Source organism: Heterodontus francisci, chromosome 7, assembly GCF_036365525.1.
Source record: "Heterodontus francisci isolate sHetFra1 chromosome 7, sHetFra1.hap1, whole genome shotgun sequence".
NCBI lineage: Eukaryota > Metazoa > Chordata > Chondrichthyes > Heterodontiformes > Heterodontidae > Heterodontus > Heterodontus francisci.
In genome coordinates this window covers 119,054,658-119,082,231 of record NC_090377.1, presented here as the reverse complement: position 1 = coordinate 119,082,231, position 27,574 = coordinate 119,054,658, and the positions used below count along the sequence as shown (strand labels likewise).

Below are 27,574 nucleotides of genomic sequence, written 5' to 3'. Positions count from 1 at the left end.
CATTAGGAAAAAAAACTCTGGAAAATTCCTCTCTGACCCCTCAGGTGACCAACAGCAGTTCAGAAAACATGGACAGAGCATTATCTGAAAACACACTTAACTAAGTAGAGTTTACATTATATTGCTATACTTCTAGACAAATCATCACTAATATCGCATCCTAAATCTTCACTGACTGTAGCTGTGAATTTCCCATTCATCAGACTTCATTCCTAACTATAACCCTTCATTGTATGGTGCTAATATACAAAACACATGCAGGTATGAGTAATTCAGAGTTCATTACTCACACTGAGGTAGATTTTTGGTTTAAAGCTTTTTATTGCATACCACAGCCACAAACGAGATAGCGTAATGATTAAAAACAACAGCTTACTGCAGAGGTTTGAAATACTATCTTATCTATAACACAGTCCAGTTCAAAAGAGAGGCGCTGATCATTTTCTCACTCAATGGGACTGTGGTAGAACACCTTGGTTCAAAAAATTCCCCATAACAGCTGGCTTTCAGGCACATATATGCAAGACCTATTTCAGCAAGGCTCTAACAGAACTCTAATAACTCCACGGAAGTGCCCAATAACGTACTGGTACAGTTGCCTCTCAGTGTTTCATACTAAAACTCCCAGCTTTGAGATGGGCTGTTTTGTGTAGAACATTTCTTTGTGGCACTATGATGTCCCACTCCAGGGACATTAAGAATGGGATCAGGTGGGTCAAGGCCAACTCTTCCCCCATTCCCATCATGTGGAAATATTCACTGTTTCCTGTGAATGATGCTTTTGTTAACTATGATTTCAGTTTGGGCAAATGTTTGTGCAAAGCTTTCCCGTGGACCACACAGGTTTCTCCTCTCAACATGCCATCACACATATGGTTTAATTCTATTTAAAATACATTTCCCAGTGTTTATGTTTTTTTTATTTTTGGTACAGGTCAGCAGTTTAAAAAATTATCTTTGCAGCTTTCCCACACAATAAAGCAATGTGACACTAATATATGCTGGTCCTTCTAGAGTGCAATGAGATAGAAATCACCACAAACATCGCCTCTTCAAGAGCACAAACAAAATTTCATTAAACAAAGGCACTAGTTTGGTTCCCAATTCTCGACCCTCTTTCCTCTCATTTATACAGCTGTTAGGAAATGCAGCACTTTCAATTTCTTGCACTCTTTGGTTTATAAGTAGCTGTATAAAGGGGCTTCTTTTGGACCCGTGATCATTGCTGGTCTGCAGAAGCTGTTAATCAGCTGGATCCAAGACAATGAAAATGTCTCCAATCCGAGCACAGTGCGAGATGGAATAAAGGGGCAAGACACTGAATGGCACAGGCTTGGCTCTGAAATTAGGCATGTATCCTGCTGGAAAAATCCAGTTAAAATGATTTGAATGAGTCTTTTTATACTTTGAATTCATTCCAGTTAAGAAAATTTGAATTAGAGAATTCAGAAAACCAGTCGCCAGTAGTTTGGTCCATCTTCAACACTTGCTTCAACTGCTGGTGCCAGTCTTGCCAGTGCAAATACTAGAAACTATCAGATACAGGATTAGAAATTATACTGCAGACAGGAGGATTAAACAGTCAGTATCTGTCCTGAATTTGACATGTTAAAAAACAGTTCTTCCCTAGAGAATAAAAAACATAAATTTAGATTGTTTGATTTCACTGCCTCTGGGGTTTTTGGAGGGAAGGTTAGTTAGTATGGTATATAAAAGACTGAGCTATTGGAATACTATTCATTTGACTCTTTTGGAATGGAGCTCAGTTGTCTACATTAAGTTGCATTGCATTAGTTGTTTTCGAATTTGGAGTAAGAATTTGGTTCCTTGAATAGACCTGAAATAAAAAGCAAAATCAAGGTTAAGATTCATGATTCTGACTTGCACTTTCCATAAGTCAACTGAAGTCCAATTTTACTTCCCAAAAAACTAGCATATGCGAACGGGCTCCCCAGATAGTTGCTTACAGTGGGTGATGGAGCTGAAAAGGAGTCCTTGCAGATGATATTTTCTGCCCATTAATTGAAATGGACGCTAAATCAGAAACCCATAATTTCCTGAGCAATGCTTCCATTCACAAATGCCCAATTTGGGAAATCAGCTCTACAAAGACAGGCATTTTTCTATTACACAGATACCAATCTAGCAAGTATTTAGTTGGCTGGGCTGCATGCCTTAGAAACTTGGTTGTGTCTACTTCTCTCTCTAGCAGGCCTATATGCTCCCCTTGACATCCTCTCCTCCTCCCCTCAGCCATTTGTACCCACTTCTACATCCTTCCTTGGGTATCTAGGCTCCTGTGTCTCTTCATCTTTTGAAGTCCAATTGCTATGTGTTCAAGATATTAAGTTAACCTCCCATTCATACCATCTTGCAGGTAAATATATAGATAGACTGTAGCATCACACACCCACTGTAGTTACTTTTACAATGTAGACAAAATATATAACACACAGTAGGACTGGAAACCATTATACCATTAGAACTGGATATATGAGAAAGCTAGATAAGTACATGAGGAAGAATGGAATGGAAGGATATGCTGATAGGGGTAGATGAAGTGGAGTGGGACGAGGCTCGTGTGGAGCATAAACACCAGCGGAGACCAGCTGGACCAAATGGCCTATTTCTATACTGTAAAATTCTATGTAATTTTATTCATCTGCCTCCCCAAATATCACTAGCATGACAGCATTAGTGGCACAATTCAGTGACTGTAGCATAGCCAAGCACAGCCATAGTCTGGTTTAATATTTTGTTGTTGAAGGAAACAATGAAAAACAATTTTAAAATACACTTCCTCACCATATTTCTTCCTGATTTCATCATGCCTGATTTTCATTTCACTTTTCCTGAAAGATAAACAAAAGGAAGCTTGAAATAATGCCAAGTGATTAGAGGTTGAGAAGACTGAAAAGTGCAGTATAGCAGTAACATGAGATTCCACAGCAGTGAGGGGTAGGTTCAGTTTTATTTTCCCTTAGGCTGCAGAGGATTGGCAATGCACTATGTCCCAGACTAGTCTTGTCCACTCTTGCCATCCTGAGCAACCGAGCAGATAAGCCAAGAGATTTAGGAAGCCATTAGATTTTGCAACAGATAAGCACGGGCAATGCATTGATGACAAAGGTATCAGTTATTCTCCCTCAGAAATCATAACTGGGGCAGAAAGTGAAGCCTAACTAGAAATCATTAAGTTTCCCCTTTGGCTAAGCAGATCGGTAGATGAACCACATTCCAGGACCATGGAGAGTGGGCAAGTGAATACATCGCCTCAAAATTGCTGAGAATGAATGGCTGACATGTACAGGACACAGTGAATGAAGTCCATGGGATCACCTGGCTCATAGGGAGAGCATTACAAGGCTGGAAAGATATCCAAAAACTCTGGCGACCCAACTCAAACAATTACCAACTAGTTTTCCTTTCGATTCAGTTTTTCTGCTTCCTACCTTTCTTCTTGCCGCATTTTCCGCTGTTCTCTTTCTCTTTCCATTTTCTGGTCTATTATATCGGGTCTAAACGAGTCAAACAAATAGACTTTTAAAAAGACATGCCTCAAAAGAAGTTCTGAAAGCTCATTACTTACACACACACACTGAACAGAACAAGTTAAAAATGTTAGTTTTTTTGGCAACCTATTTCACTTCGCACCAGACTTTTCTGGACACCTACTAATGTGGCCCAAGATCACTTTTGTTCCAGTTTACTGCAGTAATCATATATTCTCCAGAGTGACAAAATATACTGATCCAATGAAGTCTTCCCCCATTACAATGGGACAGTTTAGGCCACTGCTCTCAGAATGCCAGCAGATTAGGTTAGTATGGGGCTCCTCCACAAATGTTCTAATTCTTGTACTCCAATTAGCCAATAGGATGGCAGCTCCTGCAAAGTGGTAATGCTCTACAATTGGTACCATCTCTTATTTCCAGAATAATCCAGAGGACTGGACTAATGATCTGGAGATGAGTTCAAATCCCACTATAGCAGCAGAGGAATTTAATTTCAGTTAATTAAATAAATTTGGAATAAAAAGCTAGTCTCAGTAATGGTGACCATGAAACCTGCCATCCTTACCCAATCTGGTCTACATGTGACTCCAGACCACAGCAATGTGGTCGATTCTTAACTACCCTCTGCAATGACTGAGCAAGTAACTCAGTTGCACCAAACCACTACGACAAAGGACTGCAGTGGTCCAAGGCAGTAGCTCACCACTACCTTCTCAAGGGCAATTTAGGGACGGCCAATAAATGCTGCCCTTGCCAGTGACACCCAAAACCTGTGAATGAATAAAAAAACAGAAACTACACTAAACACAACAGTCTCTCTCATCCAACAAAAACAGAAAATGCTGGAAATACTCAGCAGGTCAGGCGTTAATGTTAACTGTTTTTCTCTCCACAGATGCACCCTGACTGGCTGAATATATCCAGCATTTGTTTTTTAGATTTCCAGAATCTGCAGTATTTTGCTTTCGTATGAGTCTCTCTCATCCCTTTACCACCCCACCCCCCCACCAAAACTACAAAAATAAAGTGTGCCTATCAGTTTTGCATGCTCACATTAGAGGATTCCTCTTATCTGACAGTTCCTGCTAGATTTAAACTTCCCCCAAAGTGCAATGAATTTCCAGTTCCTTCTTTCGCCACGCTACTCCTCCACTGCTTTCTCTCTCATCCCAAACCCTCCTCCCTAAAAAAAAATGCTAGCGCTCTCCGCTGCCTCTGTACAGTCAGGCAATTTAATCTGGGAGCCCAAAATGTGGATGCTTGTGCCACAGTGTGCAAGTTATATCAGTATTTCAGGGGGAAGAGATATACAGGAGAAGCACAGCTTCAGACCTGCCTTAGAACCTGTTCTAGAGTCATCCAACCCCAGTAAACCAAGCAGATGAGCTGGGACAGGGGGAGTTGGGCGATGTTATGGAGGTGGAAATAGGCAGTCTTAATGATGACACAGTTGGGTGGTTGGAAACTCATCTCGGGGTCAAATATGACACCAAGGCTATGAACAAGGTAATCTCAGACAACTGCAAGGGACAGGGATTGTCACAGAACCGTATTTATTTTCTCCTCATATTAAAACAGTATGTCTTTAAGACTCTGTTAAAAACAGTGCACCTTTAAGACAGAGAGAAGCTTTTGGATTTCTGTGGCAGTGTGCCAGCTGCACTTGTTACCTAGGCCACAGCAGGAGAGATCACATGGTGTACTGTAACAATTTAACTGTATGTAAAAACTGGCTGAAACCAGTTTTGAGAGACTCACCAACGAAGCGTGCTAAGAGCTATTTCTCTCAGCAAAAATCCTACATGGAGCTACAAGTTAATTGCCTAAGGAGGAAATAACCCTTTGAAGAGACCGTTTGTATTGCTGAAGTAAAGTTGACAGAAAGACTGTCGATTTTAAAATTCAAGTTGACCTATTGCTGTGCTCATCGTTGAAAGAATGGTTTGATGCCTGCTGCAGCTGAAGTGTTTTGAATGCCTAAAAGACTATTTCATCGAATTCACGTGGAGACTTCGAGTGGCATTTGATTATTTTCTCATTAGAATACCTCACCCATCAGGAACGCAACCCACAAAGACATATGCCAGTTATTTATCTATTCTTAAAAAACAGCTAATTTTTAAAACATAATCACGGTTAACCGTGACTTTTGAGTGTGTGCGCGAGAATGGGGGAGTTAGGTTAAAAGAAGTTAGAAGGTCTTTAGACATAGATTTATCTTAATAGTGTTTAAGATTTCGTTTTAATAAATAATTAATTTGTTGTTGTCTAAAGATACCTGGTTTGGTCTGTTTTATTCTGGGGGTTACTGGAGGGTTTAATTTGGCTGTTTTCTGGTTGGGTGGGAAAACTTTAATAATATGCTGCGACCTGTGGAGTGATGGGACTGAACTGACAGTGCGTTGCGCCCGCCTCAGTCGTAACAGGATGAAGTAGCTAGGGAACGGAGTTTGGAGAGGAGTCCGAAGACAATGACTTCACTCTTCACAATGCGTAACTGGAGGACATTTCTGTTCATCCATTACTGGATGTCAAATAAGCACTCTGACAATCTAGAGACAGTGGAGGATTCATGAGAGGTGGTGGTGAGGTAGAGCTGGCTGTTGTCAGCGGCATGTGAAAACTAATGCTGTGTTTTCGGATGATGTCACCAAGGGGAAGTATGTAGATGAGAAACAGGAGGGGGTCAAGAATAGATCTTTGAGGGACATCAGAGGTAACAATGTGGGAGCAGGAAGAGAAGCCAAGTGATACGCTGGCTACGATTAGATAGATGAAAATGGAACCAGGCAAGCGCAGTCTCACCCAACTGGATGACAGTGGAGACATGTTGGAGGAGGATGGTGTGGTCAACCATGTCAAAAGCTGCAAACAGATCGAGGAGGGAATGTTTAGCTTTGTCACAGTCACACAGAATGCAATTTTGACTTTGGTAACAGAAATTTCAGTACTGTGGCAGGGTCAGAAATCTGATTGCAGGGATTCAAACATGGAGTTCCTAAAAAGATTTGGAGACGACAATACGTTCAAAGGCTTGAGAGAACAGGGAGGTTGGAGATGGGACAGTAATTTGCAAGGATGGTGGGGTCAAGGGTGTGTTTTGAGGAGAGGAGTGATGATGGCAGGTTTAAAGGAGAGAGGGACAGTACCTGAAGTGAGAGTACTGTTAACAATATCAGCTAACATGGGGACCAGGAAGGGAAGTTGGGTGATCAGTAGTGGGAATAGGGTGGAGGAAAAAGGAGGTGGGTCTCATGGACAAGATGAGCTTGAAGAAAGCATGAAGAGGTAGAGAAACTAGAGAAAGATGCGATTTCAGGGAATCTTGTAGCCATCACAGGGCTTAGTAGCAGCTTAAAAGCTGAAATAAAGTCACCCTCCAACCCAAGTTTTGCAATGGGGCCATTCCAAAATGCCTAGGCTAATTTTTCATGATTGGAGCCACCCAAGGAAGAAAACCCAAAGGCTTTATATAGAATTTATAGCACAGCTATTCAGCCCAATTAGGTCTATTGCTGGTGCTCCACTTACATCATCTCACCCTATCAACATGTCCTTCCAGTCTTTACTTCACATACTTATCTAGCTTCCCCTTCGACGTATCTATGCTATTTGTCTCAACCACTCTAGCGTGTTCCACATTCTCAGTTGTGAGTGAAGACATTTCACCTGAATTCTCTATTAAATTTATTAATGACTATCTTATACTTAAGGTCCCTAGTTTTCAACTCCCCTACATATTGTAACATCTTCTCTATATCTACCCTATCGAACCCCTTCATAATTTTAAGAATCGCAATCAGGTCACTTCTCAGCCTTCTCTCTTCTAGAAAAAAAAGAGCCCCCAGCCTGTTCAGTCTTACTTGCCCTGAGCTGAGCATCAAAATTAAAGTTTAGAAAATATTTGTTGAGTATAATTTTCTTTTTACAAAAAGGGTACCTACTCTAAACAAAATATATACTCCCAGTTTCCTTCTTCTCAAAGTGAAACATTATAGGTGCAGCACCACAAGAAGCTACAATGGAAGCAAGGACTATGCAGTGCTGACTGACTAACACCTGGTATTAAGATAGAAGACTGAACACTTACTGCTTTCTCTTTCGGCTCCTGCAGCAGCAATAGCAGCAGATGCACAGCGACAAGATTAGAACTCCACCGACCACTGACATGGCAATGATCAAAGCTTCAAAGTTCACTACAAAAGAAACAAAAGATTTTTAAACATTCAATACATTTGAAATGTATATGGTATATAACCTTTAAACCACATTCTAGCAAACTGGAAGAGAACAGCACACTCATATTTTCACCCATCAGCATGCAGCAAAAAAAATCACAGGCATGTTACTGATGAAGGAGCAATATCTCCCCTATGGGCATGGACTCAGAAAATCAACTCATGTATAAATTCAAAACACCTGTCAAGACAAGCTGGCAGCAGGAGGCAGGCAAAGGCAAACTTTATAACATTCTGACTTGGAAATCCAGCTCAATTAACTAGGAAGCAGGCTTGAGCGAGTACTGACAGGACTCATTATTTTAAATTCATGAAAGGTTACCTCCATGTGCTAGAATTTCAGTAGGTTGGAGACAGTGGGTTATAGCACTGCTTGGCCCCAAGTCAAATGCAGCAAGATTGATGGGATAAAGCCTCACCTCCGCCAGCAGCTATGTTGAAATTAGTTTGGATGTTTGCATTTTCATAGGTCATATTCTTACTTTCCCTGGAAACTTCCCTCACTCAATATTCCTTTCTGGAGAGGTTGATTTATGATGACAGTGGCCTCCTCCAGTAGCTTCTTTTACTTGACTGGACTGATCAACCACTCACACCAACTAAGCCAACAGACAGTTCTCAAACTTTCTTTCAAGTCTGTCTCCGATTTGAAGAGCTTGTATTTTAGCTAACACAGAACTTTGTCGAGTTGATGCGTCCCCAAACCAGTCAAGTATTTGTCCTTTTTTCCTTTGATTCACCTGCTGGTTCAGTAGCGCTACAAGCTAACTGATTGTAAGTTGCTTTAAATGCCTCAACTAGATTAGCAGCAACCGTACTTGCACCAAAACTGAATCCTTGTGACTGCATTTTTAGTTTTCATTGTATAAAACACAATTATGTACATCAGGAGCTGTGAAAATGACACTGAACTAACTGGGAAAATTGATAGTCTATTCCCAACCTCAATGCTGAGTAAGGAACCAAGTTAAAATAAAATCTTAATAGAACATGAATGACATAGTCTAGCTGCTGAAACAATGGGGCATTTATTTTAAGTGTGCACAGAGCCCAGCAGACCTCATGCTACATGGAGCAACATACAAGTTTCAATCAAGTATCAATCCAACAATTCAGCATACCAGTTGTTTTACAGCTATTGCGCTTCAAGTTGACATTACCAGCCAATCAAATTTTAACCTGCTTTTCTACATTCATTTGTATTGAGGTTGAACAGTTGATCAAGATTAGATTACCACGTGCAGTGACTCTCATACTTTGAATGTACTTTAAGCTCCCCATTGAAAACTTCTTGCCTTGGCCTCTCTATTCTCTGGCCTGCAACTGTCTCTTTTTGTGAACATTTAACTTTTCCATTAAATCAACTCAATCTTTTTGCTGTTTCCTTTTAAAGCAAGATACAAAGAAACTTATGTGAACAACAGAATACTTTTGCCAACACCTTTACTTTTGTTATCTCTTGCCCCACCCCCGCTTTATTTGCTTAAAACGTATTACATTTCCAATCTTTGCCAGTTCTGATGAAGGGTCACTGACCTGAAACATTAACTCTGCTTCTCTCTCCACAGATGCTGCCAGATCTGCTGAGCATTTCCAGCATTTCTTGTTTTTATGATGTGTTAGTTTGATGTTTAGTGCTATTAGTTCAGAACAATGGGGAAGTTATGCCCATATTGCTAGAGAAGCTCATATAAGCATGAGCCTTTAATTCTGCCATTGTGGCATGGAAGCTGATTTTGACAACGTAAACATGGACAGCCAGTGTACAGATTCAGTTTCTTGGGGTCCAAACTACAGAAATATAAAAGTGCCTCTGAAAAGAAGGGTGACACAACCGGTTTACATGATGGGTTATTCATTTGTATGTACGCACTGGACCAGCTTCAAAGAATGAGGAAGAACATATCTGGAAATGTAAACTCGTTTTATCAACCAAACGGCATCATCTTCATTGTTTGAATGGTAACAACTTTGGCATTCCATGTGCCGTAACACACCCAGTCTACCTGCTCCTCCTGGTCTGAAAGTTGTGTGGTTTCATGCCTCTCCCACACCACTAATCTCTTGATTTCGATCACATTGCTGTGGGAAGGCGCCTACTACGTGCCTTCTACTGGAGGATGAGAGCAGTATGTGGGTTGGGGCGGGGGGGTGGTGGTGGTGGAGAGAAGGGGGAAGAGAAAACAACAACTCCTAGGCCATGTGGTCCCACGTGTAGACCAAGATAACCAAGAACCAAGTTGGAGCAAGAGTACCTTTGCCCAGCTCCTGCAGATTTAGACTAATTGTATTTGAACCAGTTATGTTAACTAAATTGTGAATTTAACATAACCATTAACCCAAAAGTTGAAATTGTGATTTTTTTTTTTCTTATGCTCTACCCACCTCAGCAATCTCCAAAACCATTCCACTATTCATAGATCATAGATTATAGAGAGATACAGCACTGAAACAGGCTCTTCGGCCCACCAAGTCTGTGCCGACCAACAACCACCCATTTATACCAATCCTACATTTAATCCCATATTCCCTCAATTCTCCTACCACCTACCTACACTAGGGGCAATTTACAATGGTCAATTTACCTATCAACCTGCAAGTCTTTGGCTGTGGGAGGAAACTGGAATACCCGGCGGAAACCCACGCGGTCACAGGGAGAACTTGCAAACTCCGCACAGATATATTCACCCATCTCTAATTCAAATGACCTCAACATTTAAAATCTAGGCTGACATCCCAGGCAGGATCGAGGGAGGTGCTGTCTTTTGGATGAGATTATTAAATCAAAGTCCCGGCTCCTCCCTCAGGTAAACGTAAAAGATCCCACAGCATTATTTTGAAGAACAGCAGGAGAGCTCATAGTGTCCTGCCCAATATTTATCCCTCAACCAAAACCCAACAATGTGATCAATGTCACATTGCTGTTTATGGGAACTTGCTATGCAGAAATTGGCTGCCATGTTTCCTACATTACAACAGTGACTACATTTCAAATAAAATATATGATTGGGTGTTAAATGCCCTGGGATTTCAAGGTCATAAGGAAGTGCAAGTTTTTCTTTAATTGAGAATTATACAACTGGCTTGGCATCTGTGGGTAAGCAGGTCTGTATTATGATTGCAACAGCATAACTCAAACTATATCTCACAGTTAACCAGTAGTTTGTATGAAATGATCCCTATGCCCACATTGCTATTAAGCCACAAAAATTAACATACTCATTATGACAAGTGGTTCAGCCAGCAGCAGTGGCAGAAAATCTTCAGGATATTACCGGAGTTAATGTCTTCATGAGTATGGGCATTTTTAACAATGCTCAATCAGGGAGAACATCACACCTGATCCTGTCCTCCTCTCGCACCACACAGAAAGCACTTCAGAGGTTGCCGATCAGGAGCTTGAGGTCAAGTGTAGCGCCTGCACTGGCATCTAATCCTACATTAGGTAGCTCCACAGAGACCGGAGAATCAAACCTGAAAACCTTCCTCCCAATGTTTAACGGGAGGGAATTGCAGCTCATGCAAAACTAGATTTTAGATAATCTGGCTGACAACAGAGATGGTGGAGAGGTAGAGCGGGGTGCATCAGCATACAGACAAAAGCTGACCCAGTTGCCATGGCGTAATATGAAGATGAGAAAGTGGACGGGGCCAAGGACAGATCCTTGGGGAACATGGATGAAATAGTGCAGGGCTCAAAAGAGATGCCATTGGTGGAAATACTTTGGCCACAACTGGATAGCTAGAAGTGGAAACAAATGAGAGCAGTCCCACTAATTTAGATAATGGAGGAGAGTCATTGGAGAAGGATGGTGTTGGTTGACCATGTCAAAGCTGCTGCGAGGTCGAGGAGCACCAGACATGGAGGATGTCATTCAAAACTTTGGTTAGGGTCATTTCAGTGATGCGACAACAGCAGAAACCTGACTGGAGAGATTCAAATAAGGAGCTGTGGGAGAGGAAGGGAAACATTAAACAAAAGGAAGTTGGAGATCGGACAGTAGTTTACAAGAACAAGAGTGGTCGAGGGTAAGTTTTATTTTGAGAAGCAGGGTGATAAAGGCATTTTTGGAAAGGAGGGAAACAGTACCATGGACAGGGAACCATTTACAAGGTAAGCTAGCATTAAGGAGAGCAATGGAAGTTTGGTAGTCAACAGCTTAGTAGGAATAAGGTCAAGGGAGCAAGACATGGGTCTCATGAACAAAATGAACTTACAGAGGAGAAAGAAACTAGAAGAGGATGTGGAATCAGGGCAAGAGGAACAAAGCAGCAGAGGCAGCTGAACAAGTGGCCTCAATCTTTGTGCCCAAGATGTTCATGAGCTCCTCACACTGACTGTTCGATGGGACAGAGGAGAAAGACTTAGTGAGATGTTGGTAATAGTGAAAACAAGCAGTCATCAGGTTAGGCAGAGGAGAATGAGGCCCGATAGTGCTTGATGTAAATCTAGCAGCTAAACCAGTTGTGCCTTCGAGATAGCTTGAATTCTACGGGGAGGTGATGGCATAGTGGTATTGTCACTGGACTAGTAACCCAGAGACCTAGGGTATTGCTCAGGGAACATGGGTTTGAATCCCACAACAGCAGAAGGTGGAATTTGAATTTAATTAATAAATCTGGAATTAAAAAAGCTAGTCTAATGATGGCCATGAAACCACTGTCAATTGTCATAAAAACCCATCTGGTTCACTATTGTTCTTTAGGGAAGGAAATCTGCTGTCCTTACCTGGTCTGGCCTACGTGTGACTCCAGACCCACAGCAATGTGGTTGACATTTAAATGTCCTCTGAAATGGCCTCAGTTGGAACTAACCGCTACGAAGTCAATAAAGAATGAAACCAGATGGACCTAGGCACTGGAAACGACAACAGCAAACCTAGCCCGGTCAACCCTGCAAAGTCCTCCTGACTAACATCTGGTAGCTTGTGCCAGAGTTGGGAGAGCTGTCCCACAGACTAGTCAAGCAACAGTCTGACATAGTCATACTCACAGAATCATACCTTACAATGCCCCAGACACCACCACCACAATCTGTAACTCATGGCACGGTTTTATTCCCCACTCTACCATTACCATCAAGCCGGGAGACCAACCCTGGTTAAATGAAGAGTGCAGGAGGGCATGCCATGAGCAGCACCAGGCATACCTCAAAATGAGGTGTCAACCAGGCAATGCTACAACCCAGGACTACTTGCATGCCAAAATGTGTAAGCAGCATGCAGTAGACAGAGCTAAGTGATTCCATAAGCAACGGATCAGATCTAAGCTCTATAGTCCTGCCACGTCCAGCTGTGAATGATGGTGGACAATTAGACAACAGGAGAAGGTGGCTCCACAAACATCTCCATCCTCAAAGATGGGGAAGCCCACTGCAGTAGATTAGGCTGAAGCATTTGCAACAATCTTCAGCCAGAAGTGCTGAGTTGATGATCCATCTCAGCCTCCTCCTGAAGTCCCCAGCATCACAGATGCCAGACTTCAGCTAATTCGATTCACTCCACGTGATATCAAGAAATGGATGCTACAAAGGCTATGGGCCATGACAATATTCCGGCAACATGAAGATCTGTGCTCCACAACATGCCACACCCCTAGCCAAGCTGTTCCAGTATAGCTACACTGGCATCTACCCAGCAATGTGGAGAATTGCCCAGGTATGTCCTGTACACAAAAAGCAGGAAAAGTCCAACCGGGGCAATTACCGCCCCATCAGTCTACTCTCAATCATGAGTAAAGTGATGGAAGGTATCAACAACAGTGCTATCAAGTGGGACTTGCTTAGGAATAACCTGCTCAGTGACACTCAGTTTGGGTTCCGTCAGGGCCACTTAGCTCCTAACCTCATTATAGCCTTGGTTCAAACAGGGACAAAAGAGCTGAATTCAAGAGGTGAGCTGAGAGCGACTGCCCTTGACATCAAGGCAGCATTTGACAGAGTATGGCCTAGCAAACAGCCCTAGCAAAACTGGAGTCAATGGGAATCAGGGGGAAAACACGCCACTGGTTGGAGTCGTACCTAGCGCAAAGGAAGATGACTGTGGTTGTTGGAGGCCAATCATCTGAGCTCCAGGTCATCACTGCAGGAGTTCCTCAGGGTAGTGTCCTAGGCCCAACCATCTTCAGCTGCTTCATCAATGACCTTCCTTCAATCATAAGATCAGAAGTGGGGATGTTCACTGATGATTGCACAATGTTCAGCAGCATTCGCGACTCCTCAGATACCGAAGAGTCCGTGTAGAAATACAGCAAGACCTGGACAATATCCAGGCTTGGGCAGATAAGTGGCAAGTAACATTTACGCCACACAAGTGCCAGGCAATGACCATCTCCAACAAGAGAGAATCTAACCATCTCCCCTTGACATTCAATAGCATTAAAATCGCTGACGCCCCCACTATCACCATTCTGGGGGTTACCATTGACCAGAAACTGAACTGGAATACCCATATAAATACCATGGCTACAAAAGCAGGTCAGAGACTAGGAATCCTGCGATGAGTAACTCACTTCCTGACTCTCCAAAGCCTGTCCACCATCTACAAGGCACAAGTCAAGAGCGTGATGGAATACTCTCCACTTGCCTGGATGGGTGCATCTCCAACAACACTCAAGAAGCTCGACACCATCCAGGACAAAGCAGCCCGCTTGACTGGCACCCCATCCACAAACATTCATTCCCTCCACCACCGACACACAGTGGCAGCAGTGTATACCATCTACTTGATGCACTGCAGCAACGCACCAAGGCTTCTGAGACAGCATCTTCCAATCACGCGACCTCTACTACCTAGAAGGGCAGCAGATGTATAGGAACACCACCACCTACAAGTTTCCCTCCAAGTCACACACCATCCTGACTTGGAACTGCATCGCCGTTCCTTCACTGTCACTGGGTCAAAATGCTGGAACTCCCTTCCTAACAGCACTGTGGGTGTACATACCCCACATGGACTGCACTAGTTCAAGAAGGCAGCTCACCACCACCCTCTCATGGGCAATTAGGGATGGGCAATAAATGCTGGCCTAGCCAGCGATGCCCACATCCCATTAATGAATAAAAACAAAGGTCTGCACACCCTTTAGAATTCAGGGAACAAAGATGGGGGCTATACTGGGGAAATAACCAGAGAGTAAAAGTTTTATTGCCTCAGGTGAGAGGGGCACAAATGGCAAGGAGAGGCAGCAGTTGAATAAATCCAGAGCTGCAGAAGTATCAGAGGAAATGCAAGGTCAATGACTCAGCAGTTTCCAGATTCGAAATGCACCTGGAAGTTAGCAACGGAGCGGGGCAGGGTAGGAAATAAGAGTTCTGCCTCCCCTTGCCAAACACGGAAGGGAGTGGGTCGGAGGATGTTTCAGGGGGGTGCAAAAGCAAATGGAGTTGGCCTTGTTTATTGTCGAGATCCTGGGATTAAAGAGGTAACATTAAAGTAATATGAGTAATAGACTGAAGTAATATGAGAACTCATATGCAGTCAGGGATTTAGGGAGGACAGGAGGATAGTAAAATCAGAGGAGACGAGGAGAAAGGAGTTGGGATGAAGATTGAAATCAATGAGAATGAGGAACTGCTCAGCACAGGGGCCAAGGGCAATAAGGCCAGGATATATTGCCTTATGGAAGATATATTAGCACTTCACTAGGTGCTTTATCCAAGAAATATTGAATAAAGAGGTATTTCACAAGATTGAAAATAAGTGAAGATGATAAATAAATTCTAGGCCACTTACCCCAGCAGACTCCCCATCGTGCATCAGACAGTGGGCACACAGACTTGGGAGGCAGGATTTTCTTCACTGGGTAGTCAACACATTTATGATTGGCATTACACCAGAGACACTGCAACGTAAAAGCAAACCACTTAAAACATGCATGCACGGATACACGCAAGCACACGGAGCAACTCACACTGATTTGGTAGGTAGGTATGTGTCACTGAACTGAGAAAACACGTTGCACATTTCAGTAACTGGTTTAGTGTGACTCCATTAAGACTTGGCAGTTCTCTACTTTAAACTGAAAAGTTTGCTCACTGCTCAAAACAAATAAAAGAGCTGCGGTGTATGAGCTTTCTAATTTAAAATCCAGTTAAATGTGCTTATGCTAAACATTCTGTAAAAATAGCTGTTGCTGCTATTGAGTGTTTCAAACAGGCTCACTGAAGTTTCATTTTGCCTTGTTCTAGGGAAACAACCTAGACAATCTAAAATCATTGATAATGGTGATATATAATTTGGCTGGTTAACACAGATCAGTTTAGTTTAGTTTAGAGATACAGCACTGAAACAGGCCCTTCGGCCCACCGAGTCTGTGCCGACCATCAACCACCCATTTATACTAATCCTACACTAATCCCATATTCCTACCACATCCCCACCTGTCCCTATATTTCCCTACCACCTACCTATACTAGGGGCAATTTATAATAGCCAATTTACCTATCAACCTGCAAGTCTTTGGCATGTGGGAGGAAACCGGAGCACCCGGAGGAAACCCACGCAGACACAGGGAGAACTTGCAAACTCCACACAGGCAGTACCCAGAATTGAACCCGGGTCGCTGGAGCTGTGAGGCTGCAGTGCTAACCACTGCGCCACTGTGCCGCCCCAAATTTGTTTGTTTTACTCAGCAATTAAGGTGATTATTTTACAGTTCATGAAAACAGAAACACCTTACAGTATCGCACCTGAGTACTGTGAACAGTTCGGGTTTCCACACTGCAAAAATATAGAAACTCTGGAGAAAGTACAAAAAAAGATTTACAAGGATGATACCAGAACTGAGGGGGTTACAGGAAAGGGTGAACAAGCTGGGCTCTTTTCTCTAGAAAAGAGCAGGGAGAGGCGACGTGATAGAAGTCACTAAAATTATGAAGGGATTCAAGAAGGTAGATTTAGAGAGGATGTTTTCACGTAGTGGAGTCCAAAACTAAGGTTCAGAAATATAAAATAGTCACTAATAAATCCAATTAAGAATTCAGGTGAAACTTCTTTACCCAGACAGTGGTGAGGATGTGGAATTTGTTGCTACCTTAGGCAGTGGTTGAGGTGAATAGCATAGATGCCTTCAAAGGTCAGCTAAATAAGTAAAAGGGAGAAAGGAATAGAAGGATATATTGATAGGGTTAGATTAAGTAAATAGAGTGGGAAGAGGCTCATGTGCCATATAAGCACTTGCATAGACCAGTTAAGCCAAGTGGCCTGCTTCTATGCAATATATATGCACAAGCAACAGTGCGGTACATTGTGTGCACACACATTGCTGATAAAGTACGTGAACACATGCCAGGATGGTTTTGAAATTTCACAGATCTCTCAATGCAAACACCAATATCGATAATACTACAAACTCTAAACCCCTGCCCTCTAGATGTGAAAGGTTTACCCTCAATAGTTTTAATTTGTCTGGCTTTACAAATGAGATCCTCTTTAGGAAAACATCTCATTGCAGTTTAACTGCTCAGTCTCTGCTGTGTCCAACTTCTAAACACAACAGCAGAGATTAACAAAATCACTAAATTAACATTACCAAGAGAATGAAGAGTTGAAAAATTTCTCAACAGAGAGGGGGTAACTGGAACATAGAAAGATTTGTCACAGTGATTGATTGAGTCATTGTATATCTTTGGATAAATATTTGAAGCAGAGGAAGATGCAAGGTATGGGGGTAGAAAGCAGGGCAGTGCTATCAGTTTTAGATTTCTCTACACGGACACAACAGACAAAATAATCCCTCTCCGGTCTAACGTTAGTGGGTCAATGGTAATTCTTTGGCATATTACATCAGCCCAACTGCTCTATGCCAGTGCTTATGTTCCACACCAGTCTCCTCCCACCTTACTTCATCTCACCCGAATGATATACCCTTCTATTCCTTTCTCCTGCCAGTTGTACCAACCATACTTGATATCAGACCCATCTAGTAAAATGGGCTATGGGAATGCAACAATTAATTATGTTACTCACCGAAACATTCCTCAGACATTGTTCACAATTATCGTTACTGGAAGCTGAGCAACCTGAAAGAGGGATACATATTTAATACTTTTTTAAAAAATTCAGAATGGAAGAAATGTTTCATCTGCAAAGCATTAAACTATACAAAGAATCACAGAATTGTTACAATGCAGAAAGAGGCCACTTGGCCCATCGTCTCCACACCGGCTCTCCTAAAGAGCAATTCACTCAGTTCCATTCCCCCACCTTCTCCCCGTAACCCTGCAAATTCTTCCTTTTCATATAACAGTCTAATTCCCTTTAGAATGCTTCAATTGAACCTGCATCCACCACGTTCTCAGGCAGCACATTCCAGACCTTAACCACTCACTGCGTGAAAAAGATTTTCCTCATGTCACTTTTGCTTCTCTTATCAAATACTTTAAATCTGTGCCCTCTCATTCTTGATCCTCTCACAAGTGGGAACAGTTTCTCTCTATCTACTCTGTCCAGACCCATGGTTTGAATACGAGACATGCAAAGTACACCCTTCCTCCTCCTCACTCCTTCCCCCAAACCATAAGCATTTTTTTTCTCTTAGTCCATCTCCATGCAGCTCTCATTAACTATGCATATAATCTTCAGCTTTTTTTTTTTAAATTCACTCACGGGATAAGGCCAGCATTTAGTGCCCATGCGTAACTGCCCTTGAGATGATGGTGGTAAGTCATCTTCTTGAAGACAACAGATTAAAATGGCCTAGCAAGCTAGAGAGCAGTTAAAAGTGAACAACACTGCTGTGGCTTTGGAGTCACATTTAGGCCAGACCAGGTAAGAATGGAAGATTTCCTTCCCGAAAGGACATCAGTGAACCAGATGGGTTTTTAATGACAATCCTGTAGTTTCATGGTCACCATTACTGATATTAGCTTTTTGTTCCAGATTTATTTATTTAATCGAGAGCAAAAGCAAGAAGGACGAGTGCGGAGGGAGAGAGAAAGGTGAGAACGGAGGGGCGGGCAGGTAGGAATTGGACTTAGACTTAACTGTAACATTCTCTCATCAACTAGATTTGCAAATTAATTCAGGCCATTGGGCAACATTCCGGAGAAACCCGTAACACTGAGCACTTTGTAATACCATGAAAATCATAACTATGGATTGCCCCAAGCAGAATGGTGCAGTTTAAATTCACCTTCTCAAAGGTCAATGCACCAAATACATTTTTGAAACCACTGCCCCACTATAACTTCTGAATTATGACACCAAACTCACAGCTACAATTACAGTTCATACACTTTAAAAATAAACTTTACACACACAGACTATGCTCACAATGGTACTAAGCAGACTCTGTGCCACAAATTTCTGCCAATAACTAACTCTAAATATCAGCGAGAGTGCGGATTATGGATTGGTAAACACGATGTACGCTTACAAAGGTCACACTCAGATACAGCACACCCAATAACATTTAGCAAACAGGCAGCATGACAAAAGAATTTCCAAACACCAGTGCCTACCTCACAAATACTTCAAACTAAAGAAGTTACTTTGATCCAAACATTAACCTGTTGAGATATTCTATCTTCACTCATGAGTTCAATGCAAATTCACAGTTTTCCTTTCCTAAACACATGTATTCATCAAAAAATCCACAGTAGTTTATTTTTCAATAAACCTACATTAATGACCAACATTATTATAACTCGCAAACATTATGCATCATGTTATACCTACTCCCAGAATCCACATAGACAAAGTAGGACCTTACATTTTACGTGCTCAAGTCCTGGAGTGGGGCTTGACTGAATCCGCAATCTTCCTTCCTCGAGTGCTATTAAATGAGCCAAGTTAACCCATAACTAAGGCCTAGCAACCACCCAAGCCTTACTATAGCTCAGCGATGTATAGGAAGAGACAACTCAGTTGCACAACAGTGAGAGAACTCATATAACACAGTTCAACTACATTCACACAGATGATCCCTCAGGATAGGGCAGCACAGTGGCGCAGTGGTTTGCACCGCAGCCTCACAGCTCCAGCGACCCGGGTTCAATTCTGGGTACTGCCTGTGTGGAGTTTGCAAGATCTCCCTGCGTCAGCGTGGGTTTCCTCAGGGTGCTCCGGTTTCCTCCCACATGCCAAAGGCTTGCAGGTTGATAGGTAAATTGGCCATTATAAATTGCCCCTCGTATAGGTAGGTGGTAGGGGAATTATAGGAAAGGTGGGGATGTGGTAGGAATATGGGATTAGTGTAGGATTAGTATAAATGGGTGGTTGATGGTCGGCACAGACTCGGTGGGCTGAAGGGCCTGTTTCAGTGCTGTATCTCTAAATAAAAAATAAAATTAAAAAATACATGCTGTATGGCTCAAAATTACTTGGAACTGGGGGATAAACAAAAATCCCTTCAGTACATTCAAACCCTAGTTTAAAAAAAAGAGCCATGGATATTTCCAAAGAAACATCTGTCTGCGTCAGCCATGAAACTAGACGTTTAGTACAAAGTGAACAATTCTTACCAGTACTTGGAGCAGTTGTAACCTGCCCCCAAACTCCAAGGTTTAATCCAAAAAGAATTCCGATAATTCCCAGCAGCCAAGTCCTCGGCTTCATCCTGCTCTTCAGCAATGAGTATTCAATAATTCAAATTCAAGCCCTGAAATTTTAAAAATATATCAGGATCATCAAGACTCCCATACGTAGTACACGTAAAAGCACATGATTACAAACCCACAATTGCCAACCTAAATGTTCAAGTTAACATATATTAACTCTCAGTTGACAGCACGCTCACCCGCGAATCAAAAGTTCATGGGTTCAAGCCCCACTTCAGCGCATAATTTAGGTAGGCACTTCAGATCAATGTTAAGGGAGTGCTCAGAAGACACATTAAACTGAGACCCCCATCTCCAATTCTGGCCTCTCATGCATCCCAGATTTCCTTCACTCCACCGTTGGCAGCAATGCCCAGTTGCCTAGGCCCTCAGCTCTGCAATTCCCTTCCTACACCTCACTGCTTCTCTACCTCATTCTCATCCTTTAAGATGCTCCTCAAAACCTACCTCATGATCAAACCTTTGGTCACCTGTCCTGGTATCTCCTAATGTGGCTCAGCATCCAATTTTGTCTGAAAAGGCTCCTGTGAAGTGCCTTGGAACATTTTTATGTTAAAGGCACTATATATATATAATTGTAGTTGTTAAATGCATGTAAAGGATCCATGGTGCTAAATATGAAGCACTTTGTGAAATATCTAGAGGATGTGATTAGACACTCACCACTTTGCTCCTATATTAGATTACTGCTACTTCCCATATTAGATCACTGCAATCTACAACAGACTTGGCTTGTGTATTTTTAAAGGGAACTACACCATTTGCACACATTTAAAATGACTATAATTCAGTGTAACTGGTCCCCACTGATCATTGCTCCCAATTAGCAATGTACGTCAATGACCTTGGCAGAAATATTAAAGAAAAAAATACAGGGCAACAGCACTTTCCACTTTAAATGCCCCAGTTCTGACGGTTCAGTAGAAAAATAACTCTCCCAGTGTGATACTGAATCATACAGTTCAGGAGGTCCCAATTTACACACAGCAATGAAATAATGACCAGATAATCTGTTTTAGGTGTTGGTTGAGGGATAAATATTTGCCAGGACACTGGGGAGAACTTCTCTGCTCTTTTTCAAAACAGTGTCATGACATCTTTTGCATCCATCCGAGAGGGCAAGACAGGGCCTTGGTTTAACATTTCATCCGAAAGATGGCACTGCTGACTGTGAGGCATTCCATCAGCGCTGCACTGGAAGTTATCGACTTGTGGTCAAGTCACAAGGGTGACTTCTGGTTCAAAAGTGACAGTGTTACCCACTGAGCCACAGATCACATTAAGAATGGCTGCTGGTATGAAATACCACAGCAATGGGAACCAACACCTATTCCAATCACCACCTTCAGAAGAGGAATGGAGAAAACGGAAGAAAATGACTGATTTCTCCTGTTTACCAATACCATTGCGGTTTCCTAGCTGAGAGCTGTTCCACTGGCATAAATCATCATTCGGCAGGGAACTCAATTAGAGCATGGATCTGTATCATCCTCATCTGTATTAGATTTATTTCTCAGTACTCCATCTTGAAATAGTAAGTTCAGTACCCAGCAAGACTCTCACTTCTTACACCTTCAATTTATAGTGCACTGTTCAAATCATCCATCACTAAAAACATACCAAAGTTAATAGCTACACCTTCCTTGTGTCCTCAGCCTGTAAACTACACTTACATTTTTCCTATGAAGTCAGGAAAAATCTACAGAAAGCACAGGGAAAAAAAAAAGTTCACTTTGTTAACCATTTAATTTTACAAAAGGGAATTCTAACAGCAAGACTCCTGTTTAAAATCAAATCATAAACAATTGTTCCTTTTAATCAGAAATTATACATCAGATGCAAGCACATAACACTGTATGCTTTGGGAGGGAGAGGCTATTTTCTGCCTTTCAGTCCACCTTTGTCTCTCTTCCTGTCCAAAGTTTGACTCTTCAGTCAGACTGTGTGGCATACAGTTGCTCCAACCAAGACTTCAAATTGTTACTTATAACAGTAAGAATTCTTCAAATTCCTGGCAATTCCAACAAATATTAGCTCTAATTAATACACAGGATGCCCCTTCACTCTTTTGCTGTACCTTCAACCCACTGTTCTGTATTCTGAATACCCGCCTTTAAACCACTAACTCTAGTTACTCCCCTTCTTTCCACTCACCCTTTCCCCGCCTGTTACTCTCCCTCTAATTCACCACCCTCCCCCGTAATCCCCACATCAGCTCATCTCACCCTCTCCCCCTTTCACCACCAGACACACTCCCATTAACACTGGTTAACTCTGGGGCTAGTCTACCCTACACCCGCAGGCTCAGGATTAACTTCTCTGCACCCCAGCCCCTCTCCTGGGGGGGGGAAACCCCTCTCCCTCCAGGGGCTCACCCCACCCCCAACTCTCCCTACCGGAGCTCACCCCACCCCCAACTCTCCCTTCCAGGGCTTATCCTCCCCACCCCCAACTCTCCCTTCCAGGCTTATCCTCCCCCCCCCCCCCACTCCCCACTCCACCCCCCCCCCCACTCTCCCACTCCACCCCCCCCCCACTCTCCACTCCACCCCCCCCCACTCTCCCACTCCACCCCCCCACACTCTCCCACACCACCCCCCCCCACACTCTCCCACTCCACCCCCCCCCACACTCTCACCACTCCACCCCCCCCCACTCTCCCCACACCACCCACTCCCTCCCTCTCCACACCACACCACCCTCCTCCTCCTCCTCCCTCCCTCTCCACCCCACCACCCTCCTCCTCCTCTCCCTCCCTCCCTCACCACCCCACCAACCCTCCTCCTCCTCTCCCTCCCTCCCTCTCCACCCCACCACCCCATCCTCCCTCCTCTCCCTCCCTCTCCACCCCACCACCCCCCCACCACCACCACAACCCCCCCCCCACCCCCCCACCACCCCACCACCCACCACCCCCCCCCCACACCCACCCACCCCACCACCCCCCCCCACACCACCACACCACCCACCCCCCCCCACCCACAACCACCCCCACACCACCCCCCCCTCCCCCTCCACCACACCCACCCCCCCCCCCACACCCCACCACACCACCCCCCCCCCTCCACACACCACCCTCCCACCCCCCCACCACCCACCCCTCCCCCCCCACACCACCACCCTCCTCCACCTCCACCACTCCCTCCCCACCACCCCACCCCCCCCCCCCCCACACCACCCCACCAACCACCTCCCCCCACCTCCCCACCACCCCACCACCACCCCACCCCACAACCCCCCCCCCCTCCACCCCACCACACCACCCCCCCCTCACCCTCCCCCCACCACACCCACCCCCCACCCCACCACCCACCCCCACCACCACCACCCTCCCCACCCCAACCACCACACACACCCCCTCCTCCACACCCACCACCCACACCCCACCACCCTCCACCTCCCCTCCACCACACCACCCACCCACCAACCACCCACCCCACCCCCACCAACCACACCCCCACCACACCACCCACCCCACCCCCACACACCACCCCACCCCCACCCCCACCACACCACCCCACCCAACCCCCCACCACCCCACACACCACCCACCCACCAACCACCACCACCCCACCACCCACCTCCCACCCACCCACCCCACCACACCACCCACCCCACCACCCCACCCCCCACCCCCACCCACCACCACCTCCCCACCACCCACCCTCCCCACCCCACCACCCTCCCCCCACCCACCCCTCACCCACCCCACCACCCCACCCCCCCCCACCACACCCCACCACCCCACCCCACCACCCACCCCACCCACCTCCCCCACCCCCCCTCCCCCCCCACCACCCCACCCCCCTCCTCCCCACCACCCCACCCCCCCCCCACCCCCACCACCCCTCCCCTCCACCCCCCCCCCACCACCCACCCCACCCCTACCACCACCTCCACCCCCACCCCTCTCCACACCCCACCCCCACCACCCCCTCACCCCACCACACCCACCCCCACCCTCTCCTCCTCCACCTCCACCCCACCCACCCTCCCTCCACCCCACCCCACCCCTCCTCCACCCCTACCACCCCACCCCACCCCTCTCCTCACCTCCACCCCACCCCCCCCCCTCCATCCCTCCACCCCACCCCTCCCACCCCCACCCCACACCCCTCTCCTCCCTCTCCCACCACCCTCACCACCACTCCTCTCCTCCTCCTCCACCCCTCCCCTCTCCACCCCACACCACCTCACCCCTCCCCCCCTCTCCTCCACCCACCCCTACCCCTCACCCCTACCCCTCTCCTCCACCCCTACCCCTCTCCTCTCCTCCACCCCTACCCCTCTCCTCTCCCCACCCTACCCCTCTCCTCACCCCACCCCTCTCCTCTCCTCCACCCCTACCCTCCTCTCCTCCACCCCTCCCTCCTCTCCTCCACCCCACCCCTCCACTCTCCCCACCCTCCTCCACCCTCCTCCTCTCCTCCACCCCTCTCCTCCACCCCTCTCCTCCACCCCTCTCCTCCACCCCTCTCCTCCACCCCACCCCTCTCCTCTCCTCCACCCCCACCTCCACCCCCACCCTCCACCCCTCTCCTCCAGCCCCACCCCCTACCCTCCAGCCCCACCCCTACCCTCCACCCCTACCCTCCACCCCCACCCCTACTCCACCCCCACCCCACCCCTCTCCTCCACCCCCACCCTCTCCTCCACCCCCACCCCTACCCCTCTCCTCCACCCCTCCACCCCCACCCCTACCCCTCTCCTCCACCCCCTCCTCCACCCCCCCACCCCTACCCCTCTCCTCCACCCCTCTCCTCCACCCCCACCCCCCACCCCCACCCTACCCCTCTCCTCCACCCCTCTCCTCCACCCCCCCACCCCCACCCCTACCCCTCTCCTCCACCCCTCTCCTCCACCCCCACCCCCACCCCTACCCCTCCTCCACCCCCACCCTCCACCCCCACCCTACCCTCCTCCTCCACCCCCACCCCTACCCCTCTCCTCCACCCCCACCCCTACCCCTCTCCTCCACCCCCACCCCTCTCCTCCCACCCCTACCCCTCTCCTCCACCCCTACCCCCTCTCCTCCACCCCTACCCCTCTCCTCCACCCCCACCCCTACCCCTCTCCTCCACCCCCACCCCTACCCCTCTCCTCCACCCCACCCCTACCCCTCTCCTCCACCCCACCCCTCTCCTCCACCCCCACCCTCTCCTCCACCCCCACCCCTCTCCTCCACCCCCACCCCTACCCCTCTCCTCCACCCCCACCCCTACCCCTCTCCTCCACCCCCACCCCTACCCCTCTCCTCCACCCCCACCCCTACCCCTCTCCTCCACCCCCACCCCTACCCCTCTCCTCCACCCCTACCCCTACCCCTCTCCTACCCCTCTCCTCCACCCCTACCCCTACCCCTCTCCTCCACCCCTACCCCTCTCCTCCACCCCCACCCCTACACCCCCACCCCTACCCCTCTCCTCCACCCCTACCCCTCTCCTCCACCCCCTACCCCTCTCCTCCACCCCCACCCCTACCCCTCTCCTCCACCCCCACCCCTACCCCTCTCCTCCACCCCCACCCCCACCCCTCTCCTCCACCCCTACCCCCTCTTCTCTTCTTCTTCTCCTCCACCCCTACCACCCTCTCCCTCTCCCTCTCCCTCTCCCCCAATTCCCTCTCCCTCTCCCCCAATTCCCTCTCCACCATTCCTACCTCTTGCTCCGCCACTTCTGCCGAACGCACAATAACAACGGAAGCTGCGCGAGGTAATGCGTCAGCACGCAGTGGGCGCGGCGCCCCGGGAGCGCGCACGCTCCGCTGGGACGCAGCTCCGCAAACGGGCGCGCACGCTGCGTAGTGGCCGAGGGTGGGGCCTAGTCTGGATGTCGCTCCAGAGCACGTTATTCCCGTTTAATTGATTGGAATTCGGGGATTATTTTTCCTGCTGTTTTGGAGACACATTATACAATTCTTGGATTTACCTTGAATCTAGAAGATGTAATAGTCGTATTTTGAAGAGCAGTTGTTCTGGCCAATATTTATTCCTCGAAAACATCACTGAAAACAATTATCTGGTCATTTGCATGATATTTGTTGGGATCTCGCTGCGTGTGAATTTGTTGCCACATTGCTTACATGACAACAGTGGGATCTGTCACATCGTCCTGTGAGGGCAGACAGCGCTTCTGACACTGCAGCACTCTCTCAGTGCTGCACTGGGCCTGGATTTTGTGCTCAAGGCTCTGGTTGAACTTAAACTCACAAACCTTTTGGCTTAGAGGTGAGGGTGTCACTGTGTCACGGCTGGTACTTGCAGACTTACACGTCTGTTCTGTACTTTTACTGGACAGTTTGGTGATTTCTGAAATGTGTGTTGGGCACCAAAAGCCTGTAGTTATTTTTGGAACAGAAAGCCATTCAATGCATTTATATTGTCATGGAAAAACCTAAATTATCATCCATTAACAAAGTAACAATTGAAACTCAAACTATAATCCCTTACACGTGCCCGAAAAGTAACCTGTTCTCTGTCTAATGTCTAAACGCTCCCCGCCCTTACAATATCTTTACACAGCAGCACCCACACTCGCATACTTAGAGGTTGTAGGGATAAGTGTAGATAATCACTATAGTTCTCGGCTGACTGAAACCAAAGAAATGTCAAATTGTGGAATGCAACTCATCTGGTTGGAGTGATAAAATGTTAGATTGTAAACTCATGACGTTCAGAAATACTCACTTCCCTAGAGACAAATACAAAGAGCCATTTTAGACAATATCGGTTTAGGGGACCAACCTTGTTTACATGCTGCAAATAAAGAGGAATAAGCATCCAAAGGGTCACATGAACTCTTGGGTTCAGTCACATTGAATGTGATGAGTTGGTCATGTGAAGTCTTAACATAGCATTTCCTTGTTGGCTGGTGTAATGCCTATGTGATCAAGATCTGTCTTGAGCAGAGCTTGGCTGGGAGTCACTGTTGCATATTAACCATGCTGTGAAAGAGACAGCAGTCAACTCTCAGCACATATATGAGAAAAGGAACACAATGAGGTTATTAATTCTGAGTAATCTGAGGAGAAGGTGGAAGCACAAAAATATTTTCGGGGATTTGTTTTGTTCCAAATGGATCCAGAAGTTTGTTAGGAAGCTGGGTGGCTGAGCACCATTCTGGGTGAATGAGGGTCAGGTGACAAAAGAAGGCTAGGTGTCTAAGAGAACCAGGAAACTAGGAAGACAAGGGATTAGGTGACTGTGAAAATGGAAGGCTAAGTGACCAAGTCACTGAAGGTGCAAATGAATAAAGGACTGGGAA

General features: G+C 46.0%; 1 protein-coding gene across 1 annotated transcript; it reads right to left on the bottom strand.

Annotated features, from left to right (window-relative positions):
* Positions 1-301: 301 nt before the first annotated feature.
* Positions 302-26,058, bottom strand: pttg1ipb (PTTG1 interacting protein b). Its single transcript, XM_068036012.1, has 8 exons — positions 25,971-26,058; positions 20,217-20,353; positions 17,722-17,774; positions 15,487-15,595; positions 7,606-7,711; positions 3,453-3,518; positions 2,806-2,852; positions 302-1,837 (listed from the first exon to the last, which is right to left on the bottom strand). Exons 2-8 carry the CDS (start codon positions 20,308-20,310, stop codon positions 1,791-1,793), a joined length of 522 nt encoding a protein of 173 aa, XP_067892113.1. The 5' UTR covers positions 20,311-20,353; positions 25,971-26,058; the 3' UTR covers positions 302-1,790.
* Between the last annotated feature and the right edge of the window lie 1,516 nt (positions 26,059-27,574).